The sequence below is a fragment of the Uranotaenia lowii genome, chromosome 2 (genome assembly GCF_029784155.1).
Source record: "Uranotaenia lowii strain MFRU-FL chromosome 2, ASM2978415v1, whole genome shotgun sequence".
In the NCBI taxonomy this organism is placed as follows: Eukaryota; Metazoa; Arthropoda; class Insecta; order Diptera; family Culicidae; genus Uranotaenia; species Uranotaenia lowii.
Genome location: NC_073692.1, coordinates 23383894 through 23410704, shown reverse-complemented (window position 1 = coordinate 23410704; position 26811 = coordinate 23383894). Strand labels below are relative to the sequence as shown.

Here is a 26811-nt window from a genome sequence, read left to right as displayed (position 1 = left end):
TTTTCCGTTGAAACTATGAAATTAACATATTATTTCATAATCTTCAGATGTCCCTACTAAAAAGGACATGACTTTTCACCGCTATGGTCGATAAATGATAGTAACATTAACATATTATTTTCGGGGTTTTCGAAACTTTCTAGATAAGCAAGATTTTTGGTGAAGTCGAAATTTTTGAGCATTACAACATTTATAAATTGTAGTCCACATTTTCAAAATTTAAGATATTTATGAGATATTAGATATTTTTAACATTATCGAGATATGTGTAGTTGAGTTTTTTTTAATTGCATGATTTCTGAAATTTTTCAATTTTATCTGATTATCGTGATTTTTGAGATACTTAGGATTACTTAAACATTCAAAACCTTTTCGAAACTTTAAAACACTTGGGTTTTTTTCTAGCACTTGATTTTGTTATTCCTGAGAATTTTTAAATTTTTAAGTTATTAAGAAGTTGGAAATTTTTAATAACTTTTGAATTTTTGATGTTTTGATATGTTTGAAAATTTTGAGATTTTGGACAATGGCTGATTGACATCGCGCGCGTTTTTCTCGCTTTGATAAATTATTACGAAAAATTTCGTATTTTAAGTGAGTGAATCCTGATGAATTGATATTTAATGATTTCAACGTGTGGACGGATGTTCACAGCAGAAAGGCCACAGGAATAAGTGCACAAAACGTCGAGGACGGGTTTTTCATAGAGGTTTAAAGTTTTCTAGACGAGTTGGAAGAATCTTGCTTGATTGCAGCGCACAGTGGTCCAGAACTGGAATTGAGCGAGGCAAAATTAATGATGCAGAAACTATAAGATTTAGAGAAAAGGCATCTTCATCAATAACACTCATTCAATAAAGCGCTTTGAATTTTAAAGTATCAGATATAAGGACGTGTCATTTTTTTTCATGATTGTGACACACAAACTTTTTTGATTGTTAAGATAGAGTAAAATTGTCTTCTACAAAGCTGCAGCCGGTACCTTTTAAAGCAACTTTTCCGTAGTCATTAATTTCAAATGATGATTAGGAAGTGCCCTATGATTTTTTCAATGTTGAAATGTTAGAGCGTGTCTTAATATAGTGTTTTAGCTCTAACTCTATTAAATGAATTTATTCGTAAGGACGTTTCTTCAAAGCACTTTTATCAAATAAAAAAGCGTACCGTTTTGTCTTAGACTGCAAATGTCTATCTTGAAACATTCGTTAGTTATAAGGATTTTTCTATCAAAAAGGTTTATTTTTCAAACTGCTATATCTAAGATTGGGACAAAAACAAAATTAAACAAAGACAACGTTGTGTAGTTTTAATATCAATCTATAATTTCTGGAATTATCCCAGAGACGTTATTTTTTTTCACTCGAGAAAAAAAATCCATAGTTTGTTAATTATTGAAACAAAAAAACGCTCTAGACTGACCCTTCAAAGGAAAGTCCTCTCGTTTTCGTGGAAAAGCGCATTTTCATCGTACAACTGATGAATGCAAAAAAAAAGTAAAATTAGCGATTTAGCCCAATTCTTTACCATTTTGGTCAAATATTGTTGAATTCACTTTCAAAAAAGGTCATTTTTCTTGGAACATTTTAACCATGGTTATAACAGTGTAAACTTAACGTGTTGCCTCAAATTACATATCAATTGCCAGCGGATAAAATATAGTGAATAGAACTCAAGTCTGCTATGCCAATGGTTATGAGATCGAATCTCTCTCTCTCTGTGGTTTAGTTGTTTACACTTTAGAATGCTATGTTATGATATAGGATCGGCATAGCAGACTTTAGCTCTATTCATTATTTTATTGCCGATGGAAATTTAATTTTTACAATATTTGTCAAATAACTGACCAGAATGGTAACAAAAAGGGCTAAATCGCGTATTTTATAGCATTAAATAATTAATTGTACGATGAAAATGCGACTTTTCCAAGAAAAATGAGAGAACTCTCCTTTGAAGGGTCAGCCTAATGTTTTAATTTTTATTGTAAATTACCAACATTGGATTTTTTTTTCAAGTTAAAATATGACATTGTTTGCCTCTATCTGTGATATGGCAGTTTGAAAAATACATCTTTGAGATATTTAACATTTTCTTAAATTCCAAGATTTACAAGATTTTAGTAGTTTGAAAAAAAAAACATGATTTAAAAGTGATTTAAAAAAATTTTTTGCGAAACTTTACGAGATTTCCGAGTCTTTCCACATCTCAAAAGGGACAAGATCAAAAAATTTTCAGAAGTTTTAGAAACATTTTTTTACTTAAATTTTTGAGATAATCAGTTTTGAAATTTTTTTTTCAATAAGTGATTTACTTCAAAGTTTAGAGCTCCTTTAAAATAAAAAAAATGCTATTTTGAATTTTGTATTGTTTTAAATTTAAAGATCTGTTAGATCATTAGAATTTTTGAAATCCCGAGACATAAAAAAATATAAATTTTCAAAATATTCGACAAATGCAAAATTGATGAAGATTCCCAAAATTTTAAAACTATCATACAACATGAATAAAACATTAAAATTTTCCAATTTAATTTTTTTTTAGAGTTTTTCAAGATTTGAGAATAGTTTAAATTTTTAAAATTTCTGAGGTTATCGAAATATTTTGATTTGATTTTCGTTTTACAATTTTTGGAATAAAAATAAAAATTATTACCTTAATAAAATTTATCAATATTTTTCAATTCTCTAGATTTCTGATTCTTTTTTCAAAAACTATTGATTTCAAATTTCTTAAATTCATGAAATTTAAAATTTTTCAAGATTTTTTTTGGATTGACGTGATTTACAGATTTCAGAAACGTTCAAAATTAGACTATTGACTGACAATTTAGGATTTTTTCTGATATTTTTTTCAATTCTCTTCAACATTTTCAATTTTGAATTCACTTTATCATTTCACATAATTATTTTTATTTGAATATATAGCACTTTCTGAGTTATAAGAATTTAGTTTACTTTCCAAACTCTCATTCGAATGAAAAAATACAGATGTATATTTTTGAATGAAATGTTGCAGCTTTTGCTTTTATGTTTTTTTTTTAATTTTTCATATTCTAATTGTTTTTAAAAATTTTGTTTCACTTTTCACTTAGGGACCTTTTTTTTTATGATATATTTGTTCAAAGAATGCACAAATAAAAAAAAAAATAAATGGATTATTTCTGATTACTTTTTATTTATTCTTTTTTCAGATCTTTTACATTTCTAGTTAAATGTATTAAATCAATTATATTTAAAATTGCATACGAAAATCTCTAAAATGATAAACAAAATTTGCACAAGGAATGTTTTAGTTACAAATAAAAGAACTAACTTTCATCGATGGTTCAAATATTTGAATTTGCTCTAAAATCTGGTCAATTAAGCTTTTTTGATTTGAACATAGAAAACATTTTTGCTTGCTTGCCTCAAATTTGTGAAAAAAAACTTTTTCTATGCTCAAATAGAATAAGCTAAATCTATCAAACTCTCGAGCAAATTCGTAGATTTTAACCATCAACCCTCTATTGTATGGACTATTAATTTGTTGAGAAAAGCAAATTTCTGTCAAATTTGCCTCTTGATAAAACTGCAATAAAAATACTATCAATTTTTTTACGGGAACGTTACATGTTACTTTATCCTCAAATACTTTTTATTAAAATGAATTCCTTGCATAAAACCCTGAGGACATCTTTTTTTTCTAAAATAACAACTGACTAAATTTCTATTCTAAAATTCTAAGTCTATGACCTCTTGCAATTTGAAACTGGAATGAAATAGTAATCTTGAAAATTTTATCTTATTTATAAGCATAGTCCGAATTTCGAATAACAATTGTGTTTACTGCTTTAAATATTCAAAATTCAGATTAAGCTACTATATAAGTTAAAATTATGAAAATTACTTCTTATGGAATTTAAAATTTTGCATTTTTTCCGTATTTCAATACGGATTCTGAAATGCGAATAAAAACGATTTTTGAATGTAGATTCCAGATAAAAAAAAATTCAATTTGAGAGTCCTCAATCCTCAATCTAGTATTTTATATTTGGTTTCAATCTGAATTCATAGGTATTTCTTTATTTATTTCTAAGCAGAATCAAAATATGACTTCCGAATTATGAATCTTATTCTGAGTTATCAATTCTGGATCGCCATTTTAGAGTTTGTATAAAAAAAACTCAGGATGATTTCTAAGGCTATTATCGGATATGCACAATTTTGGAAGCGTTGTGTTGCTAATGAATTTTTCAGATGTTTTTTTAAAGAAATTTACGATGAAAAAGGACATGGTAAAAATATTTTTGCCCCATTACCTTTAAAGTCCATCATTTTCCACTTAAAAACTCACGAATTGGTGATTTTTTTTTCTGATTTTGATTTAGTCAGATTGATTGATTTAGAATTCATAAAGAAATTTTTATCATCAAGTGAAAAATTTTTGGGAATTTGTAGCAGAATTCTGAAACTGGAATAAGTTTTCGAGGTTTTGGCATCAGTTCTGAGTCAAGATTGTTCATCTTGAATAACTTTTTTCAAGCATCAAAATTTGATTACCAGTTTAAAAATTTAAGCGTTGAGTAGAACATCTTGCTTGCTTTTCCTAGACCCTCATGCGGTGTGGGGAGGGGGGTTGAACCTGAAAATCGTTTCTACAGCCATGCTATGAGTGCTATATTCAATCCTATGACCGACCATTGGTATAGAGCAGTGGTTTTCAAAGTGGTCCCTACCGCCCCCTTGAGGGCGTTGAGAGCTTTCAGGGGGGCGGTGAGCTCAATTTTGAAGTTTGGGGGGCGGTGTAAGGGCTCAAGGGGGCGGTGAGGTCGTAATTTCCATTTTCACAAATCACAGAACAACGTTGATTTGAAATAACAATGAGTAAATTCAATGCAAAACAACGAAATTACGTTAAAGAACTAAACATCAAGTTCAAGACTAAAATATCTATAATTTCACAAAGCTGCAAGCAAATGTTTGATCCTTTATCTCAATAATGTCAATTAATGTCTAAAAATGCATTTAAAATATTTTTTTTTAATTGTCACAGATTTTGTATACGCTCTTACATGATGGTTTTGTTAGATTATTTTGAGTTATGCTGAAAAGGATAAATTTTAAATGGCTTGATTTTTAATTAATTTTAGAAAGCTTGATAATCTTTAAAATGTATTGTCTTAAAAATCTGCTAAACCTTCGAAAAAATCTAAGTTAAAAGGCGTAATTTATGATTTAATGATAGATTTTTTTGAAAGAAAAAATGAAAAAAAAAATCAGGAAAGGGAATTTTTATTATAAGTTCTTATTAGTATATTAGTATCACTAACATTGACGCAATTCAGTTAGTAGAATCTAATTTAAACTTAAAGAACCGTGAATTCTGCATAAATTGAAAAGGATTGAAATTCAGATATCAAGAAAAAATACTTTTTTTACGTTATTCCACCAGCTTAACAGTAATCCGTTTGTATTCAATAATTCAAATCAATGTTGACTATAGAATTTTGTCGAGGAAACTTTACATGGAATTAACTGTTTACTGGAGGTTTTAAGCAATATGATGCCCTTAGAGAAAAAGAGTATGAGTGCATAAAAGCTTATTTCTAGAAAAACGCGTATGTTATGTTTGGAGGCCTCATATAAATTGGAATTAATTTTGAGTAAAATCTTGCAACAACATATAGCTGAAAGCTAATGGTTTTTCAACGATTAAGATTAACATTTTTTAAAGATTTTCTAAAATTTGCCCAGGGGGGCGTTTAGCTCGACAATTTTTCAAAAGGGGGCGCTGAGAGAAAAAAGTTTGAAAACCACTGGTATAGAGGATTCTAGTTTTTATCCCTAGACTACGGCCGATTTGTGATTTCAAAACGGTTTGATATTTCCAATACTGTGGTCCCAAAGTATCTGAAAACAAATTCTAGACCTTGAAAATGGTACTCACCGCTTCTTGTCCATCTCGGTGTCGGTGTGGAAGTAGTAGTGCCTCAGGGTCAGCTCCGGAGGAACGATCTCGAAGGCATACTTCTTGCCACCGGCAGACGACGGTTGCACCCGGTAGCCCTGCAGGCAGGCCATCCCTGTTGAAAAGTGAATAACAAAAATGAAGAAAAAATAATTTAAAAATAATTTAAAAAAGGTTCTCCTTTGGGTTCTATTTAAGAAACTAGGTTAAAGTTAAGTAGGAAAACGTTAAAATTACCGAACGCATTTTTGCTGCCCGCATCGTGATAGAAATAGAGGACGGCATCCTTCAGCACGCAGTAGCGCTTGGTCCAGGATCGCCATTTGCTGCCCAACTTCGTGAGGGGTCCGGCACAGTCCGGCTTATGAATTCCGCTTACCGAAAGTCGAAGGTTTCGGGCACTGTTGAAGAAAGGTTTCGTTAAAAAAAACGGTCAAATTGAATCTTTTTTCTACGATTTACCTATTTTCCAGCCAGGGATCACTCTGCTGAGCAGCATGGCTTATGATAGCTATCCAGCGGCTGGCTGCTTCATCAGTATCTCCGGCCAGCTGAACCTTGGTACCCTCTTCGGTGTCCACGGCGAACGAAAAGGCCTTCCCGGAAGCTTCGATGGTGAGACGATCGACCTTGTGGTTGGTCAACATGATGGCACCGATTGGTTGGTTGTCCTGTGAATTTTGATAAAAGAATGTATCGTTCGATTCAATTGGAAGGTTCCAGATGATCGAAGATACTTACCAACTCAGACTTGTAATAATACAGGCAGTGATCCGGCCTAAGTAAGAACCACCTTCTGATCCATTTTCCAGGATTTGTGGTGGAATTCCTCCACAAAAATCCTGAGTAAAGCGAGGGATTCGATGTGGTGTCATCTAAGGGTGATAGAACTCCAATTGTGCGCGCCACCTAGTTGTGAAAATAAAGCTTAAACCCTGTGTGAACTTAACAGTTCTCTAAAGACAAACCTCAAGTTCCAAAGTATCGCTACCAGCATGAGCGATCTTCACCACCTCAGAGTGGCTTTTGTCGATCACCGGAATGCCGTTTACCGAAAGAACGATATCACCGACCTCAAGACCCGAAGTTTCAGCAGGTGTTTCGGGTTCAATAGCAGATACCACCACCGGTTTGGAACCATGTATCCGAAAGCCGAACTCACCCGATTTACGACAAACCATTACCGTTTTGTCCGTTTCTGGAAGTTCAATTGATTTTAACTGATCGGTTGAGACAAAACGAAGTTAAGATCTTACCGAAGCTATTCGTACTTTGTCGTCGATACATCTCGACACACGATCTCCGATGAACCAAACGATGCGTGATCGCTTGATACTTCTTGCGAAAATCTTTTTCCGAATCTGTAGATCCCCTACGATCGGCTACATCTCGTGGAGCCCGATCAAATGATCCATCTCCACTCAAATCGTACCTACGCCAAACGTCTCGATCGGCAATGCAGATCCACAATCCTGCCTTGTAGTTCCCATGGTAGATTCCTTGCTCCGGTTCCGCTTGATGCTCCGTGTACGGAGCTACAGGCGCGACACAAGGTGAAGATCCTGCGGGTCGCAGATTGTTCGGCTCCGTCTCATCCCGACCTCGCTCTTCGCTCTGCGGAACAAAATTATCCTCTCAATCACTTTCAACACCCGAAAAACCAAAAACTCACCTTCGCTCGGTACTCCTGGCGCGATTTGAAGTGACGCGATCGATCGGCGTGCCGGTCTTCGGAGCGAAATCGCTTGTCCATCTTCTTGTACAGCCGGGTGTGGACGGTTTTGGTGCAGTCGGGTGAATCGGCAAAGCCTTCCGGGGGCTGTACGATATCCGGTCGATCGCCGTCGGTCGAGTCGTGCGTTAGGGCGGTGGTCATCGATTCTTCCGACTCGCCGGCGGCTCCAGTTCCGGTTCCCGTCCCGGATTCGACCTCCTTGCCGCAATGGTGGCAGTGGACCTGTGGGGGGATTTGGAGCGATGATTGTTTTGGAACCGATATAATGATTGGAACAAAATTGAAAAGATTTAGACCTAATTTGATGCATCAAATAGCTCACCTGTTGATCGGATTGGGACAATCCGTCCGCCTCGCTGTAGAACACCGAATCGGACCCGGGAGATACGGACCGCAGCGACTCGGTGGAAATTGCTTTCAATCGTTGTTCCGTAGGGGGCATCTTCTGTTTCCGGGGCGAGCTTCCCGAAGGTGGACTTTTAATTTGTGAGTAATACTGAGCTGGACTCAATTTTGGCACGGTCACATGCGCCGGCAGCGTTGAACTCGGAGGTTTTTCCGGACTCCGTATCAAGGGAGTCTTGGCCCGTCGCATCGGTGTACTCGCAGCGATCGTCGTTTCCTCTCCACCGGTTGCCGTTCGTGCTCGAGGTGACTTTCTAGTCTTAGGCCGGAACCGTTTCTGCTTACCGCTAGGACTCGCTCCATCCAATACGTTTAGTGCACTTTTGTCCTCGGGGGATAGCTTCTTAAAGCCAGGGCTCGGCTGTCTCAGCATCGGAGTCGTGTAAGTTCTTAGGGAATCTTTGTCGAACTCAAGCTTGAAGGTGCTCTTTTTCCTTCGACGCTCTTCCTCATTCCAATCGCGACCCCTCCGAGCACCTCTTGTTAAAGTTCCCTTGCCCAAGTCTTTCTCGTCGTGAGACGACGAGTAGCGCTTTTCGCTGCGTTCGTCATCGGAAATGGATTCGGGTTTGATCTTGATCTTTCCACTCATCGCTTTTGGCAGCACTGTCGTTCGAGGAGGAGAACTTTTTTTCGTTGCCATCGCGTAGCTTTCACTGCTGCTGCTGCTTACCGAATGTGCCGGAGAGGCTTTAGGAAGGACCGGAATGTGAGGGGGTGATTGAGGAATTTCCTCCACCGGTGGTGTGTCTTCACTGATAGCGTCAACCCGGGCCAAGGAATACAGCGATGAGGCACTCTCGAACGAAGATCCTTCCTGAGTTGCGTTTGCTGATGTGATAGGGTTATTAGTATCGATTGATTTAAGGTAGTGAGGGGGCCATCTAACAAGTAATTTTAGCTTGATTTATACAAAGCAGTTAGCATTGCCTAGACATTAATATTAGGGGAATGAGTTATACATTTTAGGATTTAGAAGGATTGTTTTAACCAGGTTCTTTTGGAGCTTAGTGCTGTTAAACATTGAATAAAAATTATCATTTGGGGTTTTCAACAACCCAAAATGTGAACAAAAAAAACAAACTTAAAGATGCTTTTCATACTTATGAACATAATAAGTGTTACTTAGAATTAAACATGTATATATTTACATACAATAAAAATTTGCAGCTTTCTAAATATTACTTGCCATTCCTAATATAGTCGGTGACAAAAGTTAAAAACCAAGAACAATATCCACCATCAAATTGCCTATTTGCCTTACAACATTCCTACTGTTGTATTGGAATGAGTCCATTTTTGGTCATTTTTTATTTTCTCAAACCCTCAAATCCATGAGTTTTTGCAGAATATTTGATTAACGTTACATCAGTAAATTTAAACTTTTAGGTTTGTGAAAACTGAATATTTTGTTCTGAAATATTAACATTTTTTTTTGTTTCGATTATAGTCGTTTTAACATCTTTATGTCATTCGCGACTTATATAAACGATGCAGTTGGCGGACAGTCATTGAAAAACTTATCCGGTACTACTGTGATCGATGTTTACTCTTGGGTTCGAACTCACGGACATCGGCTCAGGAAGCAACTGACTTGCCAACTGAGCTATATCACAAGCCCCGAAAAATTAACATGATATTTGTTTCTTTTATGGAGACAAGCTTGCTAATGGTGTTTTTGCCGATTTAAAAATTTTCTAAAGGAAATTTTCCGCTCAACAACTTTGTTGAGGACCGTAACGTTGTATCTAATTAGGCAAACAAGTTACTGGCTGTTTAACAGGGGTATGTCTTTTGGCATTGAATAACAATAAATTCAATTGACACTAGTGCTGTATGCATAGAGAAGAAGTGCATACAATACCTCGCTAGGCCACAACAGTTATGTTAATTCAATTTATTGTTTTTAATGCCCAAAAACATGCCCCCATTCAACACCTGATAACTAATAACGAAATGGCCGTTCATTCGATCCCACGACCATCTTGTGAAGTTTTGGCCAGATTTGGCAAGCTGGCACCAAAAACGTTCAAGAATGGCATGCAAAGAAAGGGGTCCAGTATGTTCCGAAAATCCTTAACCCACCAAACTGCCCCCAGTTCTGCCTTATTGAGAAATACTGGACAATCATGAAAAGGAGATTCAAGGCAAAGGGAAAGGTTGTCAATGTCATCAATCAGATGAAGACCTGATGAAATAAGATAGCTTTAACGATGGATGAAGAAGGTGTGCGTCGCCTAATGAGCTGTGTTTCAGGAAAAAAAATTGAAAATTCCTTCGAAACCGTGGAAAATAATTTTATCCGTATTACTGGTGAAAAAAAGCAACATTTGAATAAAAAAAAAAACATCTGCAATTCAAAAATAAATAACTAAAAAACAGGCAATGGGTTTTGTTCCAATTCAAAATGAAGCAAGCTTTATAGATACAAAAATGAATTTCTGTCTGTCTGTCTGTTCCATATTTCAATGTTCCATATAGACTTGGAAACTACTGAACCGATTATCTTGAAACTTGGCATGTGAGTGCTTTTGGGGCCGGGGAAGGATCGTATTACAGTTTGAGACTCCTATCTCTTACTGGAAGGGGGGAGGGGGTCTCCAAAGTAAAAACGAAATGTTTTTATAACTTGAGAACCATTCAAGCAAATGGTACTAAATTCGAATGGGAGGGGATTTGGCTACGAGATAAATTTCTATGAATGTTAATCGAGAATCAATCGAGCAAATGGAATCAGCTTTGGCATGTGAAGGTATTTGGATAAGAGAAATATTTCAATGATTATTTGAAACCTCTCTTTCCTTCCAGTGGGAAGATTAAAAGGGGGAAGGGTGTTTCCATACAATTTTTATTGCTAAATTCGATAACTATTCGGACAAATTAAACCAAATTGGGTTGAGAGCACATTTGGATATGGGAAAACGTTCTATGATTGTTTAAAACTCCTCCCAATTTGCCTAGGAAGAGGGAAAGGGGCCCATACAAATTTTAGCAATACTCAATAACGGATCATGCTAGGCAAATAAAATTTGGCATGCGAAGGTATTTGAGTGAACGAAATGTTCCCGAGATGGTTTGAAGCTCTTCCCACTTTTCATTAGAGAAACATGAAGGGGGAGGGGGGCTCCCATACAGTTTTTTGCATTACTGGTGGAATAATCGAGCAAGTGGTACTAAATTTTGAATGGGAGAATATTTGGGTACGAAAAAAGACTCTGTGGTTGTTTTACACCCCTCTTTGATCCCAGTAAATAAATAGGAAGAGGAGGGGGCTACCACTGATTTTTTTTAAAGATGTCGAGAGTTCATCACTCGAAGGCACCGAATTTGGAATGGTATTGTATTTTTATACGAGTAGTGTTTCTAAAATTATGTGAGACCCTTTCTTTCTTCCAATGAGTGAGAAAAGAAGAGAAAACGGGAGCTTCATACAATTTTGTTGCTATATCTATAGAACTAGTCATACGAAATAAACCAACTTTAGTAGGGCAGGGTTTTTGGGATGGAGAAATGTTTTTATGCATATCTGGGGACCCTCCAGTTGGGGTGAATACGGAAGAGAGGGACTCTCATACATTTTTTGCTTAAGGGGGGGGGTAGGGTCTAACGGGTATAAAAAAAACACCATTTTTACGATTTTTTTTTCGAGCTATCGTTCAAACAAATGTATTCAAATTTTTTGCATTATACAAAGCATTGTTAAAAGAACATTTACTAATTTTTTCGTAGAAAAATATTGAAAAATGAGCCGGTGACGGAGCACTTTCGAGGATGCCTTTTAGAAAACAGGATTTGCGGTGGACACTGTATCTCAGCACAGAATAATGTGAAGTCAAAAAATCAGAGCAAAATATTTTTAATAGATGTTTTTCTGGACCCCAACGTTTTTATTTAACTTAAAAAAATTTTTGTGAAATTTTTGTGGCTGTTTGAAGTAAAAACTACGATTTTTCACGAAAAAATCCGCCATTTTTCATCTGTAAAATCTCCCCAAAGTAAAAAAAACAAAAAAGAAAATCGTTGGGGTCTGGTATTTTATATGTAGAAAATATGCTCCAAATTTGAAAAGAATCGGATAAGTAGTCTTCAAATGACGATGTCCACGGACTTTAAAAATGTTCTTTCGAGAAAAACGCGTTTGAAGTTTCTGCTCTTGCTTTCTTGCAGTATTAGATAGGAGGAGATAAAGGCCTATAACTTCTACAGTTTTGCTTCAATTGGCTTGAAAATTTGACACAACATTCTTGAAATGTTTTACAATAAGAAAATAAAAAAATAAAAAAATCGATTTTTTGAAAGTGTTAGACCCTACCCCCCCCCCCTTAACCCGATAACATTTCTAGCAAATGGGCTCAACTCATTTGTGTCGTAAGAAAGGAAATTAGAACGCCTTCTGTCTTTTCAGTGGAGAGTTTAAAAAGAAAGCAATGCACCCATACTTTTTGTTTTAATAACTCGACGAATGATCAAGCAAATTTTGCATAGAAGGGATTGGGATACGAGAAACGTTTTCTTAATTACTAAACAGAGTCCCATAATTTAATTTTCAATAACTTTAGAAGTTATCAAGAAAATGGAAACAATTTTTCTTGTGAGAGGAATTTTATACAAGCAAATTATTTATTGTGGCAGAATTGATAAACTTTCGAATAAATGAATACAGAGTCAAAATTTGAGATACAAAATAATGTTTCTTAAACAAATTTTAGAACAGGTTTCGTAAACAAATAAGAATATTGACAAAAAAATGGACAAAATAATGACTACCAAATTACAAAGATGGCAAAATATGGCAATAAAATGACAAAAATCTTACTATACTTTTTGAATTATGACAAAACATTTTCAAATGTGATGAAAATATAGCAAAAACATGCCAGGGATATTAAAAATATTTGACAAATTAAAAAAAAGAGAAAAAATTATAACAAAAATATGACAAATATATGAAAAAATGTGACTATACAATGAAAAAAATATGACCAAAGTGATGAAAATATGAAAAAAAAAATCAAAGTGTTATATAAAATATGACCAAAATATGACAAAACTATGATAAAAATATCACGAAATTAAGACAAATTTTAAATAGAACAGAATTATCATAAATGTGATATAAAACATGACAAAAAGGATCAAATAAGGCAAATATGAAATAAATTCCATTACATCGTAATTTCACACAAAATTCTATGATAAAAAAAATATTACAGAAATATGCTAAATATGATAAAAAAATATAACGATAGGAATATGAAAAAAATATTAAAAAACTTTCACAATCATTTTTCCACCAAATTGTCGATTTGTTGTCAAAATTCTGTCAGATTTTTGTTATTCTATTTTCATTTTGTCATAATTTGGTCACATTTTTGTCATATTAGTCATACTTTTATCATATCTTTTCGTTTTTGTCATTTTAGTAATATTTGTATTTTTTTATCATATTTTTAACCCTTCAGTCATTTCAAGCAATTTAAATCACGTTCATTCTATAAAACCGCATCCAAAAAACTGCGTGAAATATCCTGTTAAGAAACCGCGTAAAAAGAGACCTCAATGCACAAAACTCCAGCCTTATTTGAACAGTTGAAATTATCCTGAAATGGAAAATTAGTTAACCAGTTTTGGATTCTTTAAATGGTGGTTTTCATAAATTCATTATTTTCTCATAAATTGAAGGGAGTTAAGTGTTTTTCAGAGAGTCCATTTCTAGTTTATGATCTTATCGGCATTATTCAAATTAGACTTTAGGATGGACGATCAAAATGTCCTACTTTAAACCTCCTTTCCCTTATTTGGCACTGGACTGGTGGTACATATTCATTGGACTTAGAGCTAAATAACTTAAGAAAAATTCGATTTTTCGAAAAAATCATTTTTAATGATTGAAAAAATCCATAATTCTCTGTTTTGAATATGTCGAACATTTGATCTTCCATTCAGAGTCAGCACTGGCAGCAGAAAGTAAGTATATTTTTTTTGTGTTTATTTGTAGTTAATTTGCATAAAGCTGACACAAAATGTTGGAAAGGCCGAAAATAGGTTTTAAATCATGCCCTTATGAAAATAAATTGGTTCATTTCATATTGATACAAAGGTTTAAAGATTTCAGGTCTAAAGTTGAACCTTTTGGTCGTAAGTGTCTTATATATGGACTCTTTCCGGGTTTTCCAATATTTCCCTTTTACATTATTTTATTGCTGTCACTTTTCATAGTTATCGGGTTGATCAATCTCGTACACATTAATCACGTTAAATTCATGTCATTTTATGTCATAAATATGTTCTTCTAGGTTATACTGTATGTCATGATATGAGAAAAAGGGGGCCATAAAATAAAATAATTATCACAAATAAAGAAACGTCAAATCTCGTCAGAAGTGCTAACAGTAGGTAAAAGACATTTGTAAGTAACAATATCAATGCAGTAACATGTTATGGAAGTGCAAAGTGGAATATATGCATGTATGCGTGTGCTTGTGCGTTTTCGTCATTCAAACATACTAAGAGCAAGTTCACTGGTGTTGGGAAAAAGTGGTACAAAATTTTGACATTTTGAAAATTTTACCATGCAAAAATGATTTCAAGATCTTTGAGCGTTGTATTTTTTTACAGCACTGTTTCTATTTCAGGCGTATGTGATAGAAATATTGCTGTTTTTGCATCACAGCATGCGAATCTACAACACGTTTTGTAAAAAAACTTGAAGGCCACAGATCTTGAAAATGTTTTTGCATGGCAAAATTTTCAAAATGTGCTAAAAGTGACAAAATTTCTACCACTTTTTCCAACACCAAGCTCTAAGGTCCGAGAAAAATATGATGGTGCCAGCATTTAGGAGCAAAACAGTAAAAAAAACCTTTCAACCATCCAACTCACAGGGGATAACTACCTCAATAAAATCAAATGAAAATCACATAAAACGATAATCTTCCAATGCAGGAAAAATTCAATTAAAATTTATTAGCCAGTTCCATGTGTTCATTTGAAGCGATTCATTAACATTCTCTTTCGTATTGATAAACACATTGATCGATATCTCATAATTAGCCACCGGGACGCGGTCGGTTTGTTGGTTTAAACTGACAGAAGTGCCAACGACGATAGGAAAAGTGCGAAATTAAGTACATTATGAGTGAATTAAATGATATTGGAATAAATGATGCGCTATATTGTTTGCCTCTACGTCTCGTACACACTTCAAAAGTTGTTGCTGATAATTCGAACCATCGCAAGCCGGACCGATTTCCGGCAAATGAAGCGAGCAATTTAAACAACTCATATCGGTCTGGTTGCCGCAGTGCTTTTGTGGTGAAAATCACACTTTGGGTTATCCTTTTTTTCTATCTTGAACATTTTCATTCAATAAACCTTCAATGAATGAAGTTCAAATTTATGGGCAGTTCACATGGCTGCACTTTCAACGGGGTAACACAAATGGTGCAAAATGATAATGACGGATAATGCATGGGACACCGGGTGTATCCTCCGTTTGGATGGAACAAACGTATTTACATACACTAGGTAGTACACGTACTGATAGTTTTTGCGATACCACGTGGTTAGGGATTTGGCGATTCGCTGAAATGAGACAGGATACGTTGGAACACTTTCCGGGGCTCAACAATAATGGAGGAAGGATGAATTATTGAATTATCAACAAATATGCAAATAGCTATTGATCTACGTGGTTTCGTGTTGTAACAACGAGATAAGCCGGGGTTTGACTAACCGAAATATATCAAAAAGCAATTATGGCGCAATGGATGAGTTTTCCCTAAGGGAGTAATGACAACATATACACATGTATAGGTACAAATATGAAATCGACAAAACCCAAAATTAGCGGGATTAGGCATACTTTGGCGGAGTTTTGGCTTACAAACAGATACAAAACAGTAGGGTGGCAGAGTAAACGCTAATGTTAAGTTTTTAAAAAGCGACAGACATTATTTTATTCATAAGTAAAAAAATTACCTTTTTAAATTTTCAGGTCAATCGGACTAGCCCAAAATTTCGTCATTTTTGTCATTATGGTGTCTTTTTTTTGTCTTTTTGTTATTTTTGTATCAACATTGGTTACAATTTGTGTCATTTTACTATAATTCTTGTGTCATTCTGTTTAATTTTTGTGTCACTTTGTTCATTTTTGAGTCATTTTTAAGTTTCTTTGAGTCTTTTTTAACATTTGAATTCAATCGAAACTTCGTTTTAAGACGAATCAATCTGATTGAGCTGAAATTTGGCTCAGGTTAGTTGTTTTGTCACTTAACAAAATATATGTGCAACATATCCTACGTATTTCATATGTTCATTGCCAGTGGCATTGCCACCCTACTAAATACAGCCAGCGGAAAACAGCGGGGGGCCAAAAACATCAAACGGAAACAACGGAACGGAACAGAAATTTCGGTGATTTGTAGAATGGGCTTCGAACCTGTTACTTGTTTGGTGGTTGGTCTAATGGCGTGGATGCTTTTAAAAATACCTTTGGCTCCGGCTGGGCCGGCGTGGGCGGACGACGAAGGTGGTCCGGTGCGCTTCGAGTTGTCCGTACAGGTGGCGTAGTCCTCGGTGGTGCTGCCCTCGGATCCGAGATCTCGTTCGTCGAGGCTTTTCAGCTTGGCGTGTTCGAATCGGGGCGATTGGATGACCGAGTGGGGAGCCCGATTTGAGCTTCCAGAGGGAGTTGCTCCTGTCCCCGTTGCAGTGATCGATGGCTGTGAATGGTGAGCTGGAATCATTGGGCCAGCGGGCTTGATAAGATCTGGCGCGGAAAAAATGGGTTGCGGTGTTCCAGGGGCACTCAGCGGCGATTGATCCTTTAGGGTAGGCACAATGCGATCTGCGTTGTCCGGAGAGCTGTGGGGGAGGGAAAACAAAAAAATATTTAACCAAAATTCAAAATTCTAGGCTACATCTGAATCAGAATCTAAATCGATAGCAAGATGCAATAAAAAAAACCCAAATTTATACACTTGAAAAAGGATTGCAGCCTTTCTTACAGCCTCTGTGAATAATAACAAAATTGACAAAATTGACAAAATTGACAAAATTGACAAAATTGACAAAATTGACAAAATTGACAAAATTGACAAAATTGACAAAATTGACAAAATTGACAAAATTGACAAAATTGACTAAATTGACAAAATTGACAAAATTGACAAAATTGACAAAATTGACAAAATTGACAAAATTGACAAAATTGACAAAATTGACAAAATTGACAAAATTGACAAAATTGACAAAATTGACAAAATTGACAAAATTGACAAAATTGACAAAATTGACAAAATTGACAAAATTGACAAAATTGACAAAATTGACAAAATTGACAAAATTGACCAAATTGACAAAATTGACAAAACTACGAAATTGACAAAATTGACAAAATTGACAAAATTGACAAAATTGACAAAATTGACAAAATTGACAAAATTGACAAAATTGACAAAATTGACAAAATTGACAAAATTGACAAAATTGACAAAATTGACAAAATTGACAAAATTGACAAAATTGACAAAATTGACAAAATTGATAAAATTGACAAAATTGACAAAATTGACAAAATTGACAAAATTGACAAAATTGACAAAATTGACAAAATTGACAAAATTGACAAAATTGACAAAATTGACAAAATTGACAAAATTGACAAAATTGACAAAATTGACAAAATTGACAAAATTGACAAAATTGACAAAATTGACAAAATTGACAAAATTGACAAAATTGACAAAATTGACAAAATTGACAAAATTGACAAAATTGACAAAATTGACAAAATTGACTAAATTGACAAAATTGACAAAATTGACAAAATTGACAAAATTGACAAAATTGACAAAATTGACAAAATTGACAAAATTGACAAAATTGACAAAATTGACAGGATTGACAAAATTGACAAAATTGACAAAATTGACGAAATTGACAAAATTTACAAAATTGACAAAATTGACAAAATTGACAAAATTGACAAAATTGACAAAATTGACAAAATTGACGAAATTGACAAAATTGACGAAATTGACAAAATTGACAAAATTGACAAAATTGACAAAATTGACAAAATTGACAAAATTGACAAAATTGACAAAATTGACAAAATTGACAAAATTGACAAAATTGACAAAATTGACAAAATTGACAAAATTGACAAAATTGACAAAATTGACAAAATTGACAAAATTGACAAAATTGACAAAATTGACAGGATTGACAAAATTGACAAAATTGACAAAATTGACGAAATTGACAAAATTGACAAAATTGACAAAATTGACAAAATTGACGAAATTGACAAAATTGACAAAATTGACAAAATTGACAAAATTGACAAAATTGACAAAATTGACAAAATTGACAAAATTGACAAAATTGACAAAATTGACAAAATTGACAAAATTGACAAAATTGACAAAATTGACAAAATTGACAAAATTGACAAAATTGACAAAATTGACAAAATTGACAAAATTGACAAAATTGACAAAATTGACAAAATTGACAAAATTGACAAAATTGACAAAATTGACAAAATTGACAAAATTGACAAAATTGACAAAATTGACAAAATTGACAAAATTGACAAAATTGACAAAATTGACAAAATTGACAAAATTGACAAAATTGACAAAATTGACAAAATTGACAAAATTGACAAAATTGACAAAATTGACAAAATTGACAAAATTGACAAAATTGACAAAATTGACAAAATTGACAAAATTGACAAAATTGACAAAATTGACAACATTGACAACATTGACAAAATTGACAAAATTGACAAAATTGACAAAATTGACAAAATTGACAAAATTGACAAAATTGACAAAATTGACAAAATTGACAAAATTGACAAAATTGACAAAATTGACAAAATTGACAAAATTGACAAAATTGACAAAATTGACAAAATTGACAAAATTGACAAAATTGACAAAATTGACAAAATTGACAAAATTGACAAAATTGACAAAATTGACAAAATTGACAAAATTGACAAAATTGACAAAATTGACAAAATTGACAAAATTGACAAAATTGACAAAATTGACAAAATTGACAAAATTGACAAAATTGACAAAATTGACAAAATTGACAAAATTGACAAAATTGACAAAATTGACAAAATTGACAAAATGACAAAATTGACAAAATTGACAAAATTGACAAAATTGACAAAATTGACAAAATTGACAAAATTGACAAAATTGACAAAATTGACAAAATTGACAAAATTGACAAAATTGACAAAATTGACAAAATTGACAAAATTGACAAAATTGACAAAATTGACAAAATTGACAAAATTGACAAAATTGACAAAATTGACAAAATTTACAAAATTTACAAAATTGACAAAATTGACAAAATTGACAAAATTGACAAAATTGACAAAATTGACAAAATTGACAAAATTGACAAAATTGACAAAATTGACAAAATTGACAAAATTGACAAAATTGACAAAATTGACAAAATTGACAAAATTGACAAAATTGACAAAATTGACAAAATTGACAAAATTGACAAAATCGACAAAATTGACACAATTGACAAAAGTGAAATAATTGACAAAATTGATAAAATTAACAAAATCGATAAAATTGACAAAATGGACAAAATTGACAAAATTGACAAAATTGACACAATTGACAAAATTGACACAATTGACAAAATTGAAAAAATTGACAAAATTGCAAAATTTATAAAATTTACAAAAAAAAATATTTGAAACAGACTGATTTGAAAAAATTAAAAAATTTACATGATTGACATGTCAATTTTGTCAATTTTGTCAATTTTGTCAATTTTGTCAATTTTGTCAATTTTGTCAATTTTGTCAATTTTGTCAATTTTGTCAATTTTGTCAATTTTGTCAATTTTGTTAATTTTGTCAATTTTGTCAATTTTGTCAATTTTGTCAATTTTGTCAATTTTGTCAATTTTGTCAATTTTGTCAATTTTGTCAATTTTGTCAATTTTGTCAATTTTGTCAATTTTGTCAATTTTGTCAATTTTGTCAATTTTGTCAATTTTGTCAATTTTGTCAATTTTGTCAATTTTGTCAATTTTGTCAATTTTGTCAATTTTGTCAATTTTGTCAATTTTGTCAATTTTGTCAATTTTGTCAATTTTGTCAATTTTGTCAATTTTGTCAATTTTGTCAATTTTGTCAATTTTGTCAATTGCGTCAATTTTGTCAATTTTGTCAATTTTGTCAATTTTGTCAATTTTGTCAATTTTGTCAATTTTGTCAATTTTGTCAATTTTGTTATTTTTGTCAATTTTGTCAATTTTGTCATTTTGTCAATTTTGTCATTTTGTCAATTTTGTCATTTTTGTCAATTTTGTCAATTTTGTCAATTTTGTCAATTTTGTCAATTTTGTCAATTTTGTCAATTTTGTCAATTTTGTCAATTTTGTCAATTTTGTCAATTTTGTCAATTTTGTCAATTTTGTCAATTTTGTCAATTTTGTCAATTTTGTCATTTTTGTCATTTTTGTCATTTTTTTCATTTTTGTCATTTTTGTACATTTTCAGAGGTTCAAATTTTGTAGGTAACAAATATTTGATTTTTTTAACATGTTGGTAACAATAATCAAATTACAGATAATACCACAATAGAAATAATTCATTCACTAAATTCTAACTCGCAACTCGACACTTACCGATGAATGAGTGGTTCGATTTTGGTGAGCTGTTTCTGTTTGTGATCGGCGCTTCCCCGCCTCTTGGAAGGCGAAAGGGGCCTCGAGGGTCGTCTCAGGGTGGCCGTCTTGCTACTTCCGCTCTGTTGCTGTTGCTGCCTCAGGTGGTGCTGTTCCTGTTCCCGCTCGATGCTGAGTGACGGAATGACGGCAATGGTGGGAGTTGGCTTCACAATTCCTGTCGCCACCGGAGGTCCACCTGGCAACAAAGGCTGGGAAATGGAACCGACTGCGGCCGCTGGACTTGACAGCTGAGATATGGCGATGGCTGAGGACGACGATGACGACGTCATGGGGCCGACGATGCTTGTTTGTTGAGGCATCACACCTTGCAACGGGTTCACCGCTCCCGGAAGTGGTGGCAGAGGCTGCGTTGTCGTGGGGGAAGGTGGAAAAGGTGAAAACAGAAATCAAATATTAATCACCGGTGTGGACGTGCTGCTACGCTAACATGGATGGATTTCGCTGAAAGGAAGTCCGGTTCAGATTTGCTCAATAAACATGTGATGTGAATGGTTTTTCCCTCTGTAGAAATTTATTGATGGACTAAATGTTCCATGCTGTTGCTCTTGAAATTAATGGTTTTCAAATGACATTTATACTTTCGAATTGAGTTTTGAAAAGGTATCTGGAACATCTTGGTTACGATCAGTTTGGCTGTTGATAATAAATTGTTACTGGTACGATTGAATAAAAAAAATGACAAAAATGACAAAAATGACAAAAATGACAAAAATGACAAAAATGACAAAAATGACAAAAATGACAAAAATGACAAAAATGACAAAAATGACAAAAATGACAAAAATGACAAAAATGACAAAAATGACAAAAATGACAAAAATGACAAAAATGACAAAAATGACAAAAATGACAAAAATGACAAAAATGACAAAAATGACAAAAATGACAAAAATGACAAAAATGACAAAAATGACAAAAATGACAAAAATGACAAAAATGACAAAAATGACAAAAATGACAAAAATGACAAAAATGACAAAAATGACAAAAATGACAAAAATGACAAAAATGACAAAAATGACAAAAATGACAAAAATGACAAAAATGACAAAAATGACAAAAATGACAAAAATGACAAAAATGACAAAAATGACAAAAATGACAAAAATGACAAAAATGACAAAAATGACAAAAATGACAAAAATGACAAAAATGACAAAAATGACAAAAATGACAAAAATGACAAAAATGACAAAAATGACAAAATTGACAAAATTGACAAAAATGACAAAAATGACAAAAATGACAAAAATGACAAAAATGACAAAAATGACAAAAATGACAAAAATGACAAAAATGACAAAAATGACAAAAATGACAAAAATGACAAAAATGACAAAAATGACAAAAATGACAAAAATGACAAAAATGACAAAAATGACAAAAATGACAAAAATGACAAAAATGACAAAAATGACAGAAATGACAAAAATGACAAAAATGACAAAAATGACAAAAATGACAAAAATGACAAAAATGACAAAAATGACAAAAATGACAAAAATGACAAAAATGACAAAAATGACAAAAATGACAAAAATGACAAAAATGACAAAAATGACAAAAAAAATGACAAAAATGACAAAAATGACAAAAATGACAAAAATGACAAAAATGACAAAAATGACAAAAATGACAAAAATGACAAAAATGACAAAAATGACAAAAATGACAAAAATGACAAAAATGACAAAAATGACAAAAATGACAAAAATGACAAAAATGACAAAAATGACAAAAATGACAAAAATGACAAAAATGACAAAAATGACAAAAATGACAAAAATGACAAAAATGACAAAAATGACAAAAATGACAAAAATGACAAAAATGACAAAAATGACAAAATTGACAAAATTGACAAAAATGACAAAAATGACAAAAATGACAAAAATGACAAAAATGACAAAAATGACAAAAATGACAAAAATGACAAAAATGACAAAAATGACAAAAATGACAAAAATGACAAAAATGACAAAAATGACAAAAATGACAAAAATGACAAAAATGACAAAAATGACAAAAATGACAAAAATGACAGAAATGACAAAAATGACAAAAATGACAAAAATGACAAAAATGACAAAAATGACAAAAATGACAAAAATGACAAAAATGACAAAAATGACAAAAATGACAAAAATGACAAAAATGACAAAAATGACAAAAATGACAAAAATGACAAAAATGACAAAAATGACAAAAATGACAAAAATGACAAAAATGACAAAAATGACAAAAATGACAAACATGACAAAAATGACAAAAATGACAAAAATGACAAAAATGACAAAAATGACAAAAATGACAAAAATGACAAAAATGACAAAAATGACAAAAATGACAAAAATGACAAACATGACAAAAATGACAAAAATGACAAAAATGACAAAAATGACAAAAATGACAAAAATGACAAAAATGACAAAAATGACAAAAATGACAAAAATGACAAAAATGACAAAAACGGTGATTTCAAAGTAGTCGAAGATTCCTTTGAATTCAGCTACAGTATTTGAAAGACCCAAATACTAGTATTTCACTAGCTACTTGCTAGCATCCTCAGTGGGTTATCGACTTATTAGTGACAAAAACGGCATAAATGATAAATGTGACTAAAATTTCAATCAGTTGAAACTTGAATTATTGCGACGCTTCAAAATCTATGAAGCTGTCTCAAACTGGTTAGTTTTTAACCAACATTCTATCTAATAGGTGGTCAAATGGATCCCATTAACAAGATTGTTCCAGAGAAAATTATCAACCATCAGCGCTTCCACAAATAAAGCTTTTTAAAAGCTTCCACACTGACCATTCCAGTATAAAAAGAAAATGGAATAATTGATTGAAACAGCTATAAATCAATCTTCTGCGGGCAACATCTTCGCTTCGATTATACACTCCCCAACTCATGGAACGGAGAAGATGCTGACCAGATAACGAAATTAATAATTTCTTCTTTCAATTAAACGAGGCTAACCTCCACTCGATTGAGTTCCTATTTCAATTTTCCTTTCAATCGTAGGTATCCCTTTCAGATACCTTGGGGACCAAAAAGGGGGGCGAAGGGAACTAAAGAAATTTTCCAGCCGGTATCCCTTTTTTATCCAACTCGTTTGAATCGAACCTGGGAAGGTTTTGGGAAGAGATGTTCCGTTTTATTTCTCTGGTGGCGGTTTGGTCGATGTCATTTCTTTTGATAGTTTATTTAACATGAAAACCGCAAGAGAGAAACCCCTTTTTCGGTCCCAATCCCTGGAAGGATTGAGATGGATGAAATGTAATAGGAATGCCATTTAGGGAGAGTTACTTTTGGGATTGAAACTTATCAGGAAAAAAGGAAAGCAGATTTTATACATTGAACACAGTACATTTTAAATGAGTTGTTTCTTAAGATGAATGGAATATGAATTCAAAATTCTTCAAAAACGAACTTAGAATATTATTGTTAGTTCCGAGTTATAAGTTCCCAAAAAACATTTGAAGGTTATATTCAAAATGGAAATACCTAAGTGTAAAAATATTACATTAATCTGATCGAAAAATATGGCTGGTCAATGCAATGGTGGATAATGTGCAACACGAGACCCCATAGTGGTCATATCACCACTTATTCACAACTCCTATCTCTACCTCCCCGTGGTACCGGCTGGGATGCAAGTAACCTAAACGGAAATCAGGTACCTAACACCGGTGGATGCTTTGGTCGCATGTTCTCCAGGTCAGGGGCGGCTCAAACAGCGTCTGTCTCGCAGCGAGCGGCTGAATTTACGAAATGCGGCTCCCGCCAGCTTAGTCCAAGATGGCAGCCCCATCGCGGGATAGGGACTTTAGGCTAACAACCTACTGCTCCCGATTCATAAAATTGTTACGGAATCCGAAAGAAATGACCGACCTGGGACTTTGGTGACGACTTTTAGCATGCAAACACGGACACAAATTGGAACTTGGAACGTTTTAACACTTGCCCAACAAGGCAAGCTGGCTCAACTTGCTAGAGAAGCTAGCCGCCTCAAGCTTGAAATTCTGGGACTGAGCGAAGTTCGTTGGCCTAACACTGGAGAAGACAAGACACATTCCGGGCAAGTCCTGCTTTAATCTGGCTTACGTGGAGAACATGCTACTCGGGAACGAAAGAATAATCGTAGCCAGATTTAGAACACGGGTTAGAAACCTTACAATGGTCCAGTGTTATGCGCCAACTGACGTTGCCGATTTGCAGGAGAAAGAGCAGTTTTACAGTCAATTGAACAGCGTGGTTGAGAGAATTACGAAGGGTGACATTCAAATCCACTTAGGCGATTAAACGCAAAGATTGGCTCCGACAATCAGGACCTTGAGTGCATCATGGAGTGCCATGGTGTAGGCCAGATGAGCGAAATCGGAGAGCTGTTTGTAGAATTTTGTAGCAACAACATCATGTTGTTTGATTGGAGGATCGCTCTCGACCCATCGAACAGCACATAAGGTCACTGGGGTATCCTGAGATGGCCGAACAGAAAATCAAATTGATCACATCTGCATCAGCCGAAAGTGGAGAAGGAGCCTTCTTGATGTCCGCAACAAACGAAGCGCTGTCAATACAACTCATAGTGAAAAGATCTTATCAATCAGTTTAAATCGGAAATGATAGAAAGTACACCATATTCGAATGTGCCGGTTGAGAATCAAGGGCCGGTTCTTCAACATCAGCATCATCAACGTGCACAGCCCTCACCTCGGAAGTACCGGTGACGACAAAGACGAATTTTACGCGCAGCTGGAGCGTGAATACGACCGTTGCCCAAAACATGATATCAAGATCGTCATCGGGGATTTTAACGCTCAGGTCGAAAACGGCCTCAGACTTATTGATTTAGCCGCTTTCAAACGAAAGGCCGTACGTAGTACCTTTTTCCAGCACCGCCTCCCACACAAGTACACCTGGAGATCACCGTACCAAACGGAATCACAGATCGACCACGTTTTGATTGACAGCCGGCACTTCTCGGACATCATCGACGTCAGATCCTGTCGAGGCGCTAACATCGAGTCAGACCACTATCTGGTGATAGTGAAGATGCGCCCAAAATACTCCGTAGTGAACAACACACGCAACCGGCGCCCGCCTCGGTTAAATATCGCGCGACTGAAGCAACCTGAGGTCGCGGCAGACTACGCGCAATCGGTCGAAGCAGCGCTGCCGGCAGAGGGCGAGCTTGATGAAGCCCCTCTCGAGGACTGTTGGAATACCATCAAGACAGCCATCAACAGTGCTGCGGAGAACGTCATCGGTTATGTGCAGCGAACTCGACGGAACGACTGGTTCGACGAGGAGTGTAGGAGGGTGATGGACGAAGAGAATGCCGCGCGAGCGGCAGTAGTGCAAAGAGGCACCCGTCAAAATGTGGAAAATCACCGACAGCGGAAGAGGCAGCAAGTCCGAATTTTCCAAGAGAAAAAGCGCCGCCTGGAGGAGGAGGAGCTCGAGGAGCTGGAGCAGCTGCATCGTTCCCAAGAAACACGAAAGTTCTATCAGAAACTCAACGCATCCCGCAAAGGCTTCGTGCTGCAAGCCGAAATGTGCCGGGATAAGGACAAGGTCATCTTGACGGACAATCCTGAGGTGATCAAAAGGTGGAAGCAGCACTTCGATGAACACCTGAACGGCGCACAAGCAGGAGATCAAGACGGTGGGGGAAGCTACATCGCCGGCGTAGCCAACGACGTAGAGGAGCCACTCCCAACGATGAGTGAAATTAAGGAATTTTTTTTTTTTTTGTTTCGATTATAGTCGTTTTACCATCTTTATGGCATTCGCGACTTTATCAACGTTACAGTTGGCGGATCGTTATTGAAAAACTTATCCGGTACAACTGTGTTCGATGTTTACTCTTGGGCTCGAACTCGCGGACATCTGCTCAGGAGACAACAGACTTGTCAACTGAGCTACATCACAAGCCCAAATTGAAATTAAGGAAGCCATTCGCCAGCTG

General features: G+C 34.3%; 1 protein-coding gene across 11 annotated transcripts in view; it reads right to left on the bottom strand.

Annotated features, from left to right (window-relative positions):
• LOC129744023 (uncharacterized) overlaps positions 1-26811 on the bottom strand; it is a 724779-nt gene that overhangs the window by 250203 nt on the left and 447765 nt on the right. For 3 of the 11 annotated variants that reach the window (XM_055736330.1, XM_055736339.1, XM_055736340.1), the window contains 10 exons: positions 20771-21177; positions 16524-16948; positions 8001-8914; positions 7616-7900; positions 7200-7557; positions 6912-7141; positions 6685-6852; positions 6406-6614; positions 6181-6344; positions 5923-6058 (listed from right to left, as the gene is read on the bottom strand). The exons of 7 other annotated variants lie outside the window; for them this stretch is intronic. In XM_055736330.1, the coding sequence (XP_055592305.1) occupies positions 5923-6058; positions 6181-6344; positions 6406-6614; positions 6685-6852; positions 6912-7141; positions 7200-7557; positions 7616-7900; positions 8001-8914; positions 16524-16948; positions 20771-21177 (3296 nt within the window). The remainder of the gene's footprint in view (positions 1-5922; positions 6059-6180; positions 6345-6405; positions 6615-6684; positions 6853-6911; positions 7142-7199; positions 7558-7615; positions 7901-8000; positions 8915-16523; positions 16949-20770; positions 21178-26811) is intronic. One more of the 11 variants, XM_055736332.1, reaches the window with a different exon arrangement.